The sequence below is a fragment of the Cinclus cinclus genome, chromosome 16 (genome assembly GCF_963662255.1).
Source record: "Cinclus cinclus chromosome 16, bCinCin1.1, whole genome shotgun sequence".
NCBI classification, from domain to species: Eukaryota; Metazoa; Chordata; class Aves; order Passeriformes; family Cinclidae; genus Cinclus; species Cinclus cinclus.
Genome location: NC_085061.1, coordinates 3527010 through 3543620, shown reverse-complemented (window position 1 = coordinate 3543620; position 16611 = coordinate 3527010). Strand labels below are relative to the sequence as shown.

General features: G+C 47.6%; 1 protein-coding gene across 2 annotated transcripts; it reads left to right on the top strand.

Annotated features, from left to right (window-relative positions):
- The first annotated feature begins 7010 nt into the window (after positions 1-7010).
- On the top strand, positions 7011-16400 carry AP5Z1 (adaptor related protein complex 5 subunit zeta 1). Of its 2 annotated transcripts, none has more exons than XM_062503613.1 (17): positions 7011-7072; positions 7261-7398; positions 7777-7963; positions 8931-9072; positions 9977-10089; positions 10585-10753; positions 11432-11572; positions 11948-11985; positions 12065-12227; positions 12492-12670; positions 13170-13312; positions 14053-14175; positions 14387-14519; positions 14915-15012; positions 15275-15407; positions 15566-15780; positions 16041-16400. In XM_062503613.1, exons 1-17 carry the CDS (start codon positions 7032-7034, stop codon positions 16303-16305), a joined length of 2421 nt encoding a protein of 806 aa, XP_062359597.1. In that variant the 5' UTR covers positions 7011-7031; the 3' UTR covers positions 16306-16400. The 2 variants fall into 2 exon arrangements, with proteins under 2 accessions (XP_062359597.1, XP_062359595.1); XM_062503611.1 differs by having other exon boundaries at positions 14053-14202; positions 14408-14519.
- The last annotated feature ends 211 nt before the right edge of the window (positions 16401-16611 follow it).

Genomic DNA, 16611 nt, shown 5'->3' with positions numbered 1-16611 from the left:
TTTCCACCATTCCCTATTGATTTTCTTTTTCACCTTAGGCAATGACATTGACTAATTTTGCTTTGATCACAGTTAGTTTATAGCAACTTTCTTTGTCCCACTTTGCAAGAGTTGAATGCAGTCGTTCTTTGTTTTATTCCACTGGAATTCCATGTTGTTTGTCTTGACCTTGGCTCTTATGATACAGAAAGCTTTTCAGAGAAAGATCCATTTAATCTGATTTACTGATAGCACAGTGCTGAGCACAAAATTGAAGTTCATGATTAGCTCATATATTCTTTTAAACTATTTTTCCTCACCATATTCTTCCCTCCCCCATACCATTAACACTGTCCCCTGTAGCATATCCAGTCATTTTTATCCACTGACAGGAGCAGCACCTTGCATTAAGCTCTGCCTGAGGACTCAAGGATGAAAATACTTGTAGAATACATGGAGCTCCAGAGCAGGTTGAGAAAGGTCAATTTGGTCTCCCTGTATTAATTTTCATGCTGTATTCTAGACATGTTACTGTTGGGCAGAGCTTATTCAGGAGGGTGTTTTCAGAGACATGTTAAAGCTTTGTAAGAGGAAAGAAATAACAGCTCAAGCTCTTACAGTGCTTCTGCCATCAGTGTCATGGTCTAGCATTTGGGGGGAGTAAATTTGATTTTGTGTGTTTGGTCTTGTGTACTGACTTAGAGTTGTCATTCAGATGTAATTTCCACATTTTTGTTTCCCTTTTCAATGGGGAAATGCCCACAATGGAATAAAACTTGAAGCACAGAAGTCTAGGGACCTGTACGTAAGCAAGTGAGAGCATCTGACTTGAACTTCCTTGCAGTGTGGTGTGGAACACTTCTCCCTGCCTGCTGGGGATGTTCAACTGGTGTTAGAGCTTTTCATCTGTGTTAGCAAGGGGGTATTTATTTGGTATCACTGGTGTGTGCTGGTGTCTAAGTGAATGTCAGAATGCAGGGTGAAAGGAGAAATGTTTCCCTGCTATACCTGGGTTTGGGGATCTTGGATGACAAGGATTTCACCTAGCAGTAGTTCTGTACCTTTCCTTAGAGAATCCACTGTCTCACCACACACTGTGGAAACTTCTCAGCAACAGAAGAAGGATTTTCCATGCAACAGAGTTCTTTGCCTCTTAGGAGAACCCAGCTCTGCCTCCTCTGCATGTTGCAAATAGGTATTTGAAGATTCCAGTAAGACATTTCCAATTTGCTTCCTTCTCTTAAGGCTGAACCAGCCTGGTTGTCTTAGTCTCTTCTTGTCCATCAGGTGGAATTGCTGCAGGAGGTCACTGTGAATCTTGTACTGGGGGGCCCAAAGGCAGAGACACTGCTGCAGACATGATCTAGGGAATGCTGCATGGGTTGGAAGAGGAATCTTTCTCCTTGGTCTGGTAGCTACAGTTTTGTCAGTACAGCCCAGTACCTCCTTGGTCTCTTGCTGCAAGACAAGTGTAAAGTGTAAGGAACAAATCCCAGAGTGAATTGTATTGCATTTGTGCAGATGCAACCATGTTGTCCCTCTTTTTCCAAGGGACAGTCCAGTCTTTTTGAGCAGGAAGCAGCACTGAAGGATTCTGATCACATTTAAAAATATCTGTGCTTTATCTTATCAATTGATCGTTTCAATCCAGTGCAGAACTTGCCTTGAGTTTCTACCTGCTGCAAAATCTTTGAGGTTTTTTAAGTTCTGCTGCTAATAAGTTGGACTAGGGCATTAAGAATGAACCTCTAAAGAAACAGGACTTGCTTCATAATTTTGCCCTTGCTGCACACCGAGTTTTTGAGTTTGCAAATGCCGTCCTGCAGCAAATGATCTGTCTTCTCTTGCCAGCCAGTCTCTTGTGCAGCTCCTGTTTCTGCTCCTTATCAGTTTTCCCCCTCTATTTGTAGTTATTTCTGTCAACTCCAGAGTCCTTTAATCCAACTCCTAATTTAATTCCATTGCTTGAAGGTCTGCATCTGGCGAGGACTCTTGTATTAGGTTGCAGTTACACGAGTGAACAATCTGTTGTAGAACTTTTTGTGTCCTTCTGGGTGAAAAATTATGCCCAAGCTGCTGCTACTATAGCATACACTACTGCTGGAAAGTGTAGCTTCCAATGGAGGCAGCTGTGCTGCAGAAAACAGTTACACTACAAGGTCATCTGGGTTGCTGGAGCTGATGGGACTGGGAGGCGATGCCTTCTTGCATGTTGATCTGCACCTGATCAGAACATGGCTGGGGACTCTCTGGGCTGCCTGGCAGCTGTTGGGCTGTGATTTGTTAGATCAGCATCTCTCTCTGCTGGGTGAGTTGTTTGCAGGTCAGTGCATGTATTTGTGCATACAAGTGTGGATTTATTCCCGTGCCATAATCAGCAGTGGGTATTTTGTAGCTGTGAGGGTGAGCTTTCTCTGTTAGGGTGTCTTTCATGGGGCAATAATACACCAGGGAGCGTTTTACTTTGGCCTGAGCAAGACATTTTGAAAAATACTTGGTTTTCTTGGAGCACTATATTTAAATTCCAAATTTTGAATCAGTCTTTGACGTTTGTATTTATATGTTTGGAAAATTCTTTTGATACTTTTTCAATTTACCAACACTGAATTAAAACCTTTCAGAATGTATTGTTGGTCCTCTCCTTATGTGTCACTTTAAGTTTCAGAGCATGAGGGTAGTTGGGCTAAATCTATCCCTTTGCTCTCAAGACAGAAAAAAAACATGGACAATTCATGGGTGGCAGCTAAGGAAGAAACCCTTTAAATATTTTTTTTTTCAGAGAATATTACATTAGATCTGTGTAAACATAAAATTTATATTTATTAATGTGTGAGTGTGTGAGCGTGTGTGTCAATATAGATATATAAATGGTCCATGACTATTTCTTTCTCTTGAATGGTACTTACACAGACTTTTATACAGTGTGTTGGTAAATTCCTGCACCAGGCACTGACTCTGAAAGAACGATGAACCTATTTTTGTAACGAATGTGAGCAGCCAGTGGAAGCAGCTTTATATCAGTGATTGCTTTCATTCCTCTAGCAGAGCAGAAGAGGCAACTTGGTACTTGCATCTTCCTTGTGTAGGATCCCTAAAAAAGCTTCTGGCTGTGTCCTGCTTTCAGCAACCCAAATCCACGCTGCTTTTCTGGCAAAAAAAAAAAAAAAAAACCACACCAAATGGCACTAATGAAAGCTGGAATCCTTTCTTGTCTGCAGTTCTTTCTAGATGCAGTATCAGGGAGTTCTTTACAGATTCTGCTCTGTACATAATGGGACCTTATATCTAACAGAAGAGATTTATGGGAGGTCCATGCTGTAAGGCTGAGGAATTCCTCCCTGTCACATGGCTAACCTAAGACTGGGACACTAGGAAATATTTCCTTTTCCTCTGTGGTGAGATTATTTTCCTTTTATCATGCTTCTGTCTCTTTGTGGGGTGAGGTGTGTCTGTATCCCCTTAAAAACAAGCACTGAAGACTTTTTTTAATGTTGCCATTCACAGGGAGTAAATTTTACTGAACTGGCCAAAGTTCAGGTGTGGTTCAATTCCACAAGGATCACTAAATTCACAGAAGGGTGTATTTTGAACCATTTGGATCTTTTGAGAATAAAAGCAGGTGATATTTGACTTCCTAATCCTAATTGCTCTTCCAGAAGCAGAAATTCTCTGAGAATCTGAGTGAAAGCTTCACCACAGCAATCACTGGCTGGTGATGGGGCTTCAGTACTTCAAGGAGGACAGGGTTGGTGGTAGGAAGAGTGACCAGAATAGGAGCAGTGAAATGAAGCAGCTTTCCTCCTCATCCAGCAGAAAACAGCCCCTGTGAAACCCAGACTTCCCCTAATTTTTGGTTGTTGCCTCGTGTCTGCTGCCAAGTTATGCTGTGATCTGGACCTCTCTGTCCTGCTTCTACCCCACCTCAGTTTCACTTAAAGCAGTCTGAGACAGAGCCTTCCTTAAAGCTAAGGGCAACGGTGAGGAGAAATGTCTGGTAGCTGAAAAAAAATGAGATTTAAATGGAGCAGAAAAAGTGAGAATTCCTTCTGTTTCACTGTCTTGCTGCTAAAAGTCTGGTGCAGAACATCCTGATGTTCTGCTGATTTATATGCTGCTCTTGGGAGGTGGGCAGGCTGCTAAGTTGGCTCTGTAGCAGTTGAATTACTGTAAACCTAAACTTGCTTAATCTCCCCTTTTTTTTCTCCCTCAAATGTGCTTGAAGTAGAGGGAACCAGAGTATTGTTTGTTAGTTCTTTTTGCTTTAATAGAAAACAGAATGTAAAAAAAAAAAAAAAAACCAACACCAACAAAAGCAAAACCAAACTCCTTCAAATATAGTGATACAGAAGATGGCTTTAAAATACAAAAATCTTACAAGACCATATGTTGTGTTGGGTTCTGGACATGCTGTTTGTGCTGAGAAGGCTGGCCTTGTCCAGCCTGCCAGCCAACCTCCACGTAGCCAAAAAGAGCATTTTTAGAGTCTGTAGCTATCCAAAGGACTGTTATCCAAAGGACTGTTAAAAGCTGTTTAGGGATAAATCAAAAGCTGTGCGTGAGCAACGGATGGTAAAGCTGGAAATTCAGATCCCACTCTGAATAATTGCCCTAATGAAAAACCAATTCCGAAAAATCCAACTCCCCCCAACCCCCTGTTCTGCAGATGCTCATTCCCACTGAGTCCCTGGGGAAGGCTGAGAGGAGAACCTGAAATACCTCAATGGCTTCACAGAAGGGTTTGCTACAGAGATCTGGGCCAGCCTTACCCCTTTCACCTCGGTTTGGCACTTATTTTATAAAATAAGAAGGTGAAGGAAAGGGGAAACTAAAGCCATGCTTGCATTTCAGTTCCTGGTGTTGGCCTGTGCAAGACACCTCCAGCCAGATGTTTTGGGGTTTGTGGGGTTTTTTTTACAGCTGATATCAAAAGGTTTTTTTGGGGTTTTTTTTTTAAGTGACTTGTTTTCGTTATCAGTGCTTTTTAAAAAGCAGGTGTGTATCCCAAGGGGGAAGCTCCATGTGGGGCAGTGGATGTGAAATTCATGTTCTTTCTCTGGCCATGTTGCAGTACTGCTCCTGTGAGATGCTCAAGGCAGCCGTGGCTCCCACCAGGGTGTGGGATCCAAGGAGTAGGACCTGTGTTTCCACATCAAATGGGATACAGTGGTTTTGTTTGTTTTTTTAATATAGAGCCATACATTTTTTAAGTAATTTGAGATCTGAATGTGATTTCTAATGTATCGAGAACGTTAATATTTTAAAGCTATAACAAAGGTTTAAATTTCTACTTTTTTTTTTTTTTTTCATTTATTTTAACTGTTCTATTACCTTAATTTGATGTATGTGGTTGGGGAATGTTGCTTCTCCTCTTAGCATTTGTTTCTATAACCAGAAATAAAATTATATATGAAAGAGAAAATGCCCTGAAATTGCTTTGCTGTTTTTGGGTGACAGACTTGGATCCTTCCAGTGTAGCATCCCAGGAGGGTTGAGTTTCCCGCAGCAGTGAGGGGACAGTGGGTTTAATATTTTTTCCTTTTTTTTTTTGCACACCTTGCACTGTTTAGAGTTCAGACACCCCACTTTTGGTCCCTTGTCAGTTATTTGGGCAGCTGTTGATTCACAGCAGAGTGAACATATGGACTTGTGTGTTTGAGATCCGTGATGCTTCCCCTGGGGCTTGTAAACTATTCCTCCAGCTCCAGCTTTTGTTTTGTCATGAAGTGAAACATTGTTATTTCGAAAGTTAAACTATTCCAGTGTGTTCCCCCGTAATTTATAATAATTGTTTTCATTTAAGCCTGTGAGATCAGAAAACAGTACTTTATGTGTCTTGTAGTTAGACTTTTCCTCCTTTGTCCTCCTAATGCAGCTACAATTTAAGTTTTGGGTTTATTTTGACTAAACATTCTTAGCTCCAGAATTAAATAGGAACATCTTTTAAGGCCTCACTTGACATAAAGTAGATGTAATTCATGGAATTTTAGAACCACAGAATGGTTTGGGTTGGAAAGAACATTAAAAAATCACCTCATTCCAATGAGCAGGGACACTATCCCACTATCCCAGGGTGCTCCAAGCCCCAAAGACCAACCTTGGCCTTGGACACTTCCAGGGATCCAGGGGCAGCCACAGCTTCTCTGGGAATCTGTGCCAGGGCCTGCCCACTCTCACAGGGAAGAATTTCTTCCCAAAATCCCATCTAACCCTGCCCTGTCAGTTTGAAGCCATTTCTTGCCTTGGCACTCCATGCCTTTCTAAAGTTCTTTTCTCTCCATCTTTCTTGTAGTCTCTCCTCAAGTACTACTGGGAGGATTTTTTTTAACTGACTAATTAAAAATTTAATAACACAGTAAACAGGGAGCAAATATATTAATCCAGACCCCTTTCTTGGGGGCATCTTTTAAAATTATCCTATCCTTGGCTCCCCAGTTGCTGCTGCTCTGCTGGCTGATTGCCCAAGCATGGTGTTAATGAACTTGAACGCCAGAAGAACACAGGGCAGGGAATTAGCAAAGGGCAAAGTGCCAAGTTCCATCCCCTGGCATCTCCTCCTTGCAGGGCAATGCTCAGCCCTCAGCAGGTAGGAGAGAAGGTCCTGATGGAGTTTTAACTTCTAGGAGTGCTAAAGACCAGAGCGGCTGGTTTTAACGTCTCGTACCTGATTTGGAAAGCCCCATATTATGACCAGGTTGCAGGAAAGGCTGATACATCATCTTTTACCATCACACCTGTATGAGCCCCAGCTCTCATCTCTGCCATGTTCTCCATAGGTCTGAGTGCCTAGGACGGGGTGGTCTCAAAGCCAAGCTTGTCCTCAGTCTCCCGAGGTGGGGAATAACAACAGCAGCACCTCGCACAGTCCGTGAGCAAACACTAGCGACGATTTTGGTCACCGTTCGCTCCTGTCCTCCCGCCGGGCGGAACCTTCGTGCAGCAGCCGCCGCGTCCCCCCGGAGCCGGCGCGGCGTACCCCCCGCCCGTGGGGGACGGCTTTGGCCGCGTACCGTGGCGGGGGCCTGGGCGGCGGCGGGGCCAGGGCCGGGGCCGGGATGTTCACGGCGGCTGCTGAGAGCTTCCTCAGGCAGGCGAGGTGGGACAGGGGACAGCCCCAGGGACCCTTGGGGCCGGGCGGGGATGCTGGCGGAGGTGCCGCGCCCGGGGCTGAGCGGGGAGCCGGGCGGAGGGGAGGGCGGTGGGCACCAACCCTTCACCCCGGAGCTTCCCGAGAGGGCCCGGCATGGGGGCCCGCGTTCCTGACAGCCCCGGCTCCCCCGGCAGGGAGATCCAGGAGGAGGAACTGCGGAGATTCGCCGCCCGCGTGTCCGCCCTGCTGCAGGGCCCCGAGCCGGGCCCCGAGGCCGTGGATGGGCTGCAGAGGCTGCACCTCACCGTGGCCGCCACCAAGTACCCCCGCAAGTGAGTGCCCGTGTGTGTCTCGGGGGTTCCATCAAGCACAGCGTTACCTTCCTGACCAGCAGCAAAGGAAGGGCGTGGGTCAGGGCTTTAAAATAACACGCTGCTTCGAAAACCCCAAGTTGAATTTAAGCACAAAGCCCCTCTTTGCCTTTCACCGCCTTGCTAAGCAGAAGGTGCCCATCTCCTTTTGCAGTAATAACAAGGATTGGTGTCACTGAGATCTCTGTCAAAGTGCACTGAGGAAGAGCATTAAGAAATTAAGATGATGAGTGGAATTAGTCACTGCCAAGGGGGATCATCCCAAAGCCAAAAATATGTAGGAAATAAACATCTGGATCTTTTCTTGCCTTGCAGTGGTGTTTACTGTGACTCTTGCAGGCTCGATGGCAAGTTTGTGGAGCTGTTGCAGACAATGCTGTGCTCACCCAAAAGTCCTGAGCAGATTCAGGTGTTATGTGCTGCCATCCTGAGAGAGATGTCACCTTGCAATCATCTTATCCTCTCCTGTGATGAGATTCAAGATACAAAGCTCTTGAGCCTGGTATGCTCAGTCCTTCTGGCTCAGGTAAATGACCTGTCAAGTCACAGATCTTCCCTTACCAATATGGATTTTCTTTTTGATTGTTCCCTGCTCCTGAGCTCCTTCCTGAGCTCAAGGAGAGTGAAAATCATTTGGAAGTGTGTAAGAAAAAGCAGAGGCATTGCAATGTTCAATTAAGGGATCTCATTGTTCTGCTTTGCGTAGGGAAAAATGGCAAATTTTTGTGTACAGCCCTTAACAACAAAAAATGCTTTAAATTGTAGTGTTTAGACACTGAGGTCCTGGAAGGAAAAAAGAGCCCTTTGGTGCTGGCTGCTGAAGTAGATTTCAGATCAGGGCTGCTTAAACCTGGAAAGCAAAAAAATTTAGAGTGAATTTACTACCTCTTTTAATGATATTTGCTTTGATGTTCACATATAAAAAACATACATAGAAACTATAAAACATGTAAGGCTGTATATGCAAATGGCACGTCAAAGGTCCAAATTCTCCATGGAGAGGAGCAAACACGAGGACCTTCCTGCTTTGAGTGCTGCCTGGGGAATGAGCTGAAAACTTCTTCTTTTTGCTCTCCTTCTTTTACTTTTATTGTGCCTGTTAAAGGCAAAATATTTTTGTGAAACTTCTCATTCTGAGTTTCACTGTGTGCTTAAAATGTCTCCTATGTTTCTGACATTCATCTGAGTCTACGTAACTAAAGGAAATGAAACAGAAACCAGCAGTGTATTACTTCTGTGCTGCCTCACAGGGCTCCTTTCTCCCATATCCAGGCTTGAGACTGTCCTGCAATTCCACAGTGTAAAAACACACATAAGCAGCCCCACAGTTTGAGATCTATGAATTCAAATTGCAGAAAATCTCTGTAAATTGTGGTGAAATACCCTGTGCTGTGAGTTCTCTTTTTGTTTGACTTTGGTATTGGTGCCTGGTGGAGGAGATTGGTCTCTAATAATGGTAGATTATTTATCTTTACTTCTCCTTTATTTTTCAGGAAAATAAGGGTGAAGTGGCAGCTGTGGGACAGCGTGTTGTGAAAGTCCTTGAAAGAAGACTGCCCGAGGGTCAGAGTGCACGGTTCCTTCTTCCTGTCCTGGCAAATGTCATCAGCCTTTCACCAGCATCTCTAACAGAAGGTAAATCTATAGGAAGGGCTGAGATTGCCACCTGGCTGTGATCTGAGTAGTGATCAGAAGGCTCTCAGTTGAAAACTGCTGTCGAAAGTGACATCTCTGCTACAAGGAAAGGGGGCTTACTGGGTGAGAGATATTCCACCACAAAGAACTGGGACTTGCAGTCAAATCCTGGCCATGGATTTGTATAACGGGATCATGTACTCTAGCTGAGATCTCCAGATGCAGCAGGAGTGTGAAACTGTAGCTATCCTGAAGAGCATCAGGCTGAGAGAGAGAGAGAGATATGGCTGTGCATCTGGTCAAGAGAGCAGCAGAAACAACTAGAGGTGCTCTTCATCAGAGAGGCAGCACTGGATGGGTTAGTGGTGAGTTAACCTAGGAGAGCATTCCAGGCCTAAAATGCTGCGGAGTTGGGAGCAAGAGTGAGTTTCTGGGAGTTTCCTTTGAGGTTTGTGTGCTTTGGGAAGATGAAGAGAAGCTTTGGGAGGATGTTTGTTTGGGTGCATGGGCTGGCAGAGCAGGAAGGATTACCTGCCCCAGCTTCTGTGAGTTCCCAGTGAGGGAGTTGTGCCTTTGGCTGCAGAGCTGAAGTGAGACACTGCCTGAATAAAGTGACAGTGGTTTTGCACATTCCTCCTAATAACAGCAGTGGATGGAGACAAAGGAACAAATATCTCTTGAGTGATCTGGTAGCAGAGTCCTTGGTTCCAGTGCTCACTCCCTGACTGAGGTACTATGAGGAATATAGAACATCCACCTTGGGGTACCAATTTCTTTATGGATTGCTGGATCAGAGTGATCTAGACTGGAGAAAAAGCACAGCAATTGAGGGTTGACAGGGACATGTTGCAGAGGCTGCTTCTCTTCCCAATCTAGCAATGACCCTGTCACTTCCCTTGTACAGAACAGACCAATGCTGTCAGTAAAAAGCTGGCTGACTGGCTGAGGTATGCAAGCATTCAGCAAGGAATGGCTCAGCCCTCTGGAGGCTTCTTCTCCAGTCCCAGAACCAAACAGGTGAGTGCTGAGTTGCCATAGTGACCTCACAAGGACATTTGTTAGTCTGTTACCTGCTGTTTTGAGTTCCCAGAATCACCTTCTTTTGGAAAACAGTAGCCTAGAAGTGCTGCTGTTCTTCAGCATTTTTTGTGGGATACATGGTTGAGACACATAGGAAAGCAAAGTAGGGGGATTTACAGCTCTGAGATTTGGGAGTTCAGCTGTAGAGCCAGAGCTTTGATCCTTGAAGTAGTTTTTAGAGAAGAGTCTTTTAGTGACTATGTACTTCAGAGTTAAAGGTGATTGCAAATGAGCCCAGTGTCAAAGTAGAAAAGGTGAGTATTTCAGCTAGGGAGAAGGATCCAGCACAGCTGGCTTTTCTCTCTCTGGATACATTCCCTCCTGCAGGACCCCAAACAAGGGCAGTTTGTCTACATGAGCTCAGTGGGGTTTTCCCTGCCCTCTCACTTAGTCTTACCCTGGGGCTCTGACCTGCTGCATCTTTTTTCTCAGCCTGCTCCTGTCACAGAGGTGGATGGTACTGTTGCCACAGACTTCTTCACAGTGCTCTCAGTGGCTCAGCACTACACACAGGACCAGTGGCTCAACGTGCAGACCTTCTCCATGCTGAGAAACTGGCTGCTGTGCTATGGGGGCAAGGATCTTAACACCCTTAATCCAGGTAAGGATTGAAGGTCTGCAGGCCACTGTGATCTGCAGTCCCAAGAGGGCTGTGTGCTCTCAGATGTCATATGAAGTGGCTGCACCAGCAACCCAGCAATCTCCTCTCTTTCAAACTGGTTAGATATTGGGAAGAAATTATTCCCTGTGAGGGTGGGGAGGCCCTTTCACAGATTGCCCAGAGAAGCTGTGGCTATCCCATCCCTGGAAGTGATGAAGGCTGGATTGGAGCAACCTGGGATAGTGGAAGGTGTCCCTGCCCATAGCAGAGGCTTTGGGACTGGGTGAGCTTTAAGTCCCAAGTCCAAACCATTCTCTCATTCTATGATTCTAAGTGACAGGAATATGGGCAAGAGTTCAGAGATCTTGGACTAAGAGCAGGGGAAGTTTGGGAAGGAATACCACTAAACTTCCTGACTGATACTTATTGATCCTTCCTTGGGGAATCACTTGTTGGGTGAGTCTCCTGTTTTCAGACATAAGCCCCATGGATTCCTAGGAAAGAAGGCCTGGGTGATGGGAGACAGCATTCCTTAGTATTCTTGTAACATTCCCTTCTCCCTCAGCCTCCTGTTCTTCACTGTGCACCTGGGGACACTCAGCTGCCTTTTTGTTGCTGGGCTGCTGCGTGGGTGCCACTGCCTGTGATGGGCTGACACGTGTGATGTTTATTGTGTAGATGACAAAGCAGGAATGGACAGGTCTGTGACATCCATGGTCCCCACTGCACCCAGGGCTGGCCGGCTGCTTCCCCCCAGGGAGCGTCTGCGGGACAAAGCCTTCGAGTACTGCCAGCGCCTCATCGAGCAGAGCAACCGGCGTGAGTCTTGCCATGAGCCCTCCTGGCAGTCCTCTTGGTAGTGTTCTCCAAAATACTTCTGCTTTGCTGCATGTTTGAGCTGGGATCTCACTCCCTGGAATCCACAGTTAGGCTCCTAGGGATAGGGCCTGCTGCAGCTGCTGGGGCAAGTCATTGACCAGTCCTGAGCTGGGGTGTTGGGAAGGATTTGGAGGTAACAGTCATGTTCTGCCTCCTTGATTTGCTGGGGGGGGCTGTGAAATTTGGTTCTCACTGGCCTGAATTTAGGATCAGTGTGTGTTCCTGCCTGCCGTAAAGCCGGGGTTAGTGCTCAAACTGACAGCCTCATATTCTTGTGTGGGCTCAAAGCTTAACTTGGACTCATTTCTCTGGCAGGACCCCTGAAGAAAGATGATGGAGACCTGCAAAAAGCTGTAAGTACACAGAGGTGGGGCTCAAGCTCTGGGAGTTGTGGCTTCCCCCATTCCAATTGTACTCTCTGCTCTCCTGCAGTGTCTCATTGAGGCAGTGACAATCATGGACATCATCTGCAAACAGGACTCCTCCTACGTGTGCCGTGCTGTCTCCTTCCTGAAAATCCTGCACAGCAGGATCTGTGGGGATGCCACTTATGCCAGAGCACTGCTGCCTATTGCCCAGTTCTTCCTGAACCACAGTAAGTATTCAGCTCCCACCCTCTCCTCCACAATCCAGTCTTGCCTATTGCAGCACAGCCTTTTGTCCTGGCAGTTTCCTGCCCACCAGAATTGGTAATTCCACCTTGCCTGTGTTCTGGTATGGATGATCCCACCCCAGGAGACCCAAGGGCTGGAATGTCCCCTGCTCTTTAGAGGACCATAACCCAGATCTCTCTTAGCCCCTGGAGCCCTGGCAGGGCTGCTGGGTGGGCTGTGCTCAGCAGGGGGCTGTGTCCTCCCAGGCAACCTGGCAGCTGTGGACTCCGATGCCGTCTACAAACACCTCTTCACTGATATCCCAGCTCAGCTTTTCCACAACCCATCACTGGCCTTCGAATTTGTCCAGTTCTGCAAAGACAACAGCCAGCTCTTCACAGACTCCTTCAGCATATTCAGGCAGAGCTTCCCAAATCTCTTCAAGGTATAATGTGTTGGAGAAGCAGAGGGGAGAGCCTGCTTCATATCCCCTTCAGTGGCCTAGAACTTAATTTTTGCACCCCAGAGCCTTCCATGTGCCTCCACAGCAGTGCTAGGGAGAGTGCAGGCAAGAAAGATTGTGGCAGAACAAGGGTGAGTTTGAAGGGGAGGAGGCTTCTGGGTGTGTTTAGCACTGCCAGGAGAGGAGATTCTGGGTTGGCGGGACTGCAGGAGGCTGTGGAGCACAGTGAACACAGGACACAGCACTTTGTTTGTGGAAAAGTTTAATAAGTTGCAGCTTTCCAGCCACTGAACCAGCTACCAGAGGCCTGTGTTGAGATTCTAACAGGCTCCTGGGTTTTGACCAAACCCTCAGAGTTCTCTGGTTTTGCTTTTCAGAAGTGACTTTCCCTTCCCCATCCCATCTGGTCACAGTGTGGAGTTGTCTGGGTGTGTGATGGAGTAGCAGGGATAGTGCAGCAGTTTGTGCTTGTTCCTTGCAGTTCCTGGCGTGGAACAGCCCATCTCTGATCTCTGAATTTGTGGACCTTCTCCCATCTCTGCTGGATGCAGGCACAGCCACTGAAATCTTCCATTTGCTGCTTGACCTGCCCTGTTTGACAGCAGCTCTGGACATCCAGCTGAGGTAATGCACCTTCTCTCCCTTTTACTTGTTAATCAGCAACTGGCCAAAGCCCAGTGCACACTTCTGAGCCTCAGCTGTCACAGAGCAAGGGGCATCACTGGTATCAGGTTAGCACAAGGCTGCACAGATGTCAGCCCAATTTTCCTAATAATGTGTTGTAAATAGGAAGAGAAGGTGACCAGCTCTCACATTTCAGTACTGGACTGTCTATGGGGCTCAGGGAGCTGTTACCATTCCCGTCTCCCTGTCCAACTCCAAATGATTGCCACATGTTTGAGGCTTCCATGAGCTACCACCTCAATACAGAGGTGGAATACCTATTCTTCCTTTCCTGCTCTTAGCCCTGTTTTAGGCTTTGTTCTTCTGTGGGCACACAGAATTTTCTTCCTGAGATCTTAAGAACTGTGAGTTTCCATGAAGGTGAGGTAGGACTGGAAGTGTCTGTATCTCTGCTCTTCCTTGTCCTCCCAATATTACAACTCTTTCTGGAGAGCTTAGAAAAGAGAGTCATCCAGAGGCAGATGTTGGTGGGCTTGTATGACTGAGGGATACAGAGTTTCCCTTTCCCAGGTGTGACACAGAAGCAAGCCTGGAACTATTGCCTGAATATAGGGGGCCTGAACTCATCAGGTCTCATCCAGAGAGCGTGGATTAGACCAACTTGCTGTTCAGTGTTCAGGATCCCAGCTCTGCCCTGGCCCATTCTCACAGTGAGGCACATTCTGTGTGTTCCCTGCTAGGGCAGCTGCTCTTCCTGCCTCTGAGAAGGCCGGGGGTGACCCAGCTGGGAAACCAGCCACGTGTCTGGAGGCCTTTCGCCATCCCCTCTACAAGAGCATGTTCCAGTATCTCCTCCGCACCACGTCTGCTCCCCAGGATGCCCCGGAGAGGTAGGAGCCTGCCTGGAGTGGGGTTCAGCCATCCAGCTCTGGGAGGCGGCACTGGGGTTACTGGGAAAGGCACAGCTGCTCTGAGCTGGTGTGAGGTGGATTTCTCTTCCCTCTGTCATCTTTGCCAGGGCTCAAAGGCCTTGTGGGGAATAGGGAAAGGCAACTGGGAACAAACCTTCAACAGTAACTCTTCTTTTGCCTATAGTCTGGTTCCACTTCGGCAGCTGCTGGGATCCCTGGCTGGCAGCCCAAGGGTGGTACAGTGTGCAGAGACTGTCCCTGTCTTACTGGAGCTCTTTTTCAAGGTGGTGGCAGAGGTAGGTCCTTTTGGGGAAGTTGGTTCCCAGTTGTGCCACAGGGATCTCTTGTTATGTGAAGAGCAGTCGTAGAAGCAGAAGGTGAAGATGTTGCAGCTCTGAGAGAGGGGTGCATGAGGAGAGGGTGGGATTGGTACTGGCATGAAGCAGCACTGAGCTGGCCACTTGATGCAGAGAAACAAAAAACTCTGTGAAGCAGTGTCAGCTTCACTCTGTGCTCTCAACCAGCTGTGAAGGAGAGAGATGAGAGCACAGTGAGTGCCTGATACCTGCTTTGTGCACTGCTCCCCTCCTAGATTAGGCAGTTTCTCTGTCAGCTGTCTCACCTGGCTGGTTATTTTGGGGTTTGGCTGCTGGATGTCACTGGTACTGCTGAAACAAGGGCTGGCTTTCAGTTTGCAGATGGGTCTCTGATAAACCAGCTGGTGGTGCTGCTGCTGCAGAGGAGTGACCAGCTCTATGAGATCCCAGCGTTTAAAGAGGATGTGTACAGGTGAGATGAGATGGGAGACACAGTCCAGCTCCCAGGCCTTCCTCCTGGCATCCCAGGGCAGCTGAGGAGCCTTTTCAGTTTTGTCCCAGTCCCCACTGTGACATATCTTTGAAGGGTGCAGATCAGGGGCTACACCTCCATCCTGGCTGGGAACATCCTGAGGATACAGCTCTGTGCAGGTGGCTGGGTCCTGCCAGCCCCTCCTGGCTTTGGGCATCACCATGTTGCCCTGTTCTGAGCTGTGCCCTTCTCTCTGCTCCAGGGTGCTGGGCTCACAGCTGGCAGTACTCTGCAGGCTGCGCCCTGCTCTCCTGGTGGAGCTATCCACAGAGATCCTGGAGTTCTCAGGAGCAGTCAGCAACATCCAGAGCAAGGAGGCCATCTTCACCCACATGGTGAGCAGGAGTGCCTGCTGCTGCCACAGGCTGCTCCAGCTGCACTCTGCTGCTCACCTTCCCTCTCCTCCTCTCTGCTAGCATTAGCTAACCTGATTTTCTGTTCCCTAAAAACCATTCCATTCCCTTTCCCTGTGCTTCCTTCTGCCCTGGCCCAGGCGTGGGCTATCGGCGAGTATCTGTCGGTGTCCTACGACAAGCGCTGCACGGTGGAGCAGATCACACGGTTCTTCGAGACCCTTGAGGCTGTGCTCTTTGAGGTCACCCAGCTCCGGCCACAGGCCAGCACCCCCAGCTGTGCCCCCTGTGCCATCAGTGTCCTCATGGCCACCTTGACCAAGCTGGCAGCTCGCAGCCAGGACTTGATCCCCAGGTGAGCACCGGCAAAAGGTTGAAACGTGCAGATCTCATGGGTCCAAATGTGGGTTTGGTGGTGTTACGTAATAATTGAGTCTGGCAACTGAGAAAGGACAGAGGTGGGCTCTGGAAGAGCACAGTTTGGAGGAGTGGGATTCATCTGCTGACTAATGCTTTGTCACCTGCACTAGTCTGTTGGAGTTTGCACACTGAAGTAGTGACGTGGCTGGGTAAAAAGGTCCTGCAAGCTAATATCCATGTCCTTCTCTCCTGCAGAGTGTCTATGTTCCTGTCCAAGATGAGGACATTTTTGCAGAGCCCTGCTGTCACCTCTGTTTACTGTGAGGAAGACCTTGAGGAGATCCTTATACGGGCAACTGAGCTCATGAACCTGCTGAAAATGCCCAGCGTGGCTCAGTTTGTGTTCACCCCACCCCTGGCCAGCACACGGTTCCAGAGGGAGGTGAATGACTCCCTCCCCTTGGCCCTGAGGATGGTTACCCAGTTCCTGGAGCCTGCTCCAGGCTCCATGCCAGTGTGAGGGCAAGAGGTTTCTGGAGTAACTCACTGGACACTGCTGACGCTCAAGGCTGAGGCCCTGATCTTAACTGGAAAAGAGGAACAAATGATTGTGAATGAAACAGAGAATGGGAATAAGGAGAGCTGAGGCTGCTCTTCTGGTCTGAAGCTTTTTATTTGTATTTCTATGCCCTAGCTTTTTTATGTTTTTCTGTGCCTGTTGCTTTTTTATCTCCTAAGCTTGTCTTATCCCTTCCGGGCGAGTATGCATTGAAAATCCTGGTGGATTTGTGCAAATGTTGCAGGAGAGTGAATGGTACATTAATAC

What these genes read in the sequence shown, in the direction of transcription:
- AP5Z1 (XM_062503611.1), top strand. Translation starts at nt 7,032, where the DNA reads ATGTTCACGGCGGCTGCTGAGAGCTTCCTCAGGCAGGCGAG. An exon ending in TCTTAACACCCTTAATCCAG is followed by an intron (nt 10,754 to 11,431) that starts GTAAGGATTGAA and finishes TTTATTGTGTAG; the next exon opens with ATGACAAAGCAGGAATGGAC. An exon ending in CCAGTTCTTCCTGAACCACA is followed by an intron (nt 12,228 to 12,491) that starts GTAAGTATTCAG and finishes GTGTCCTCCCAG; the next exon opens with GCAACCTGGCAGCTGTGGAC.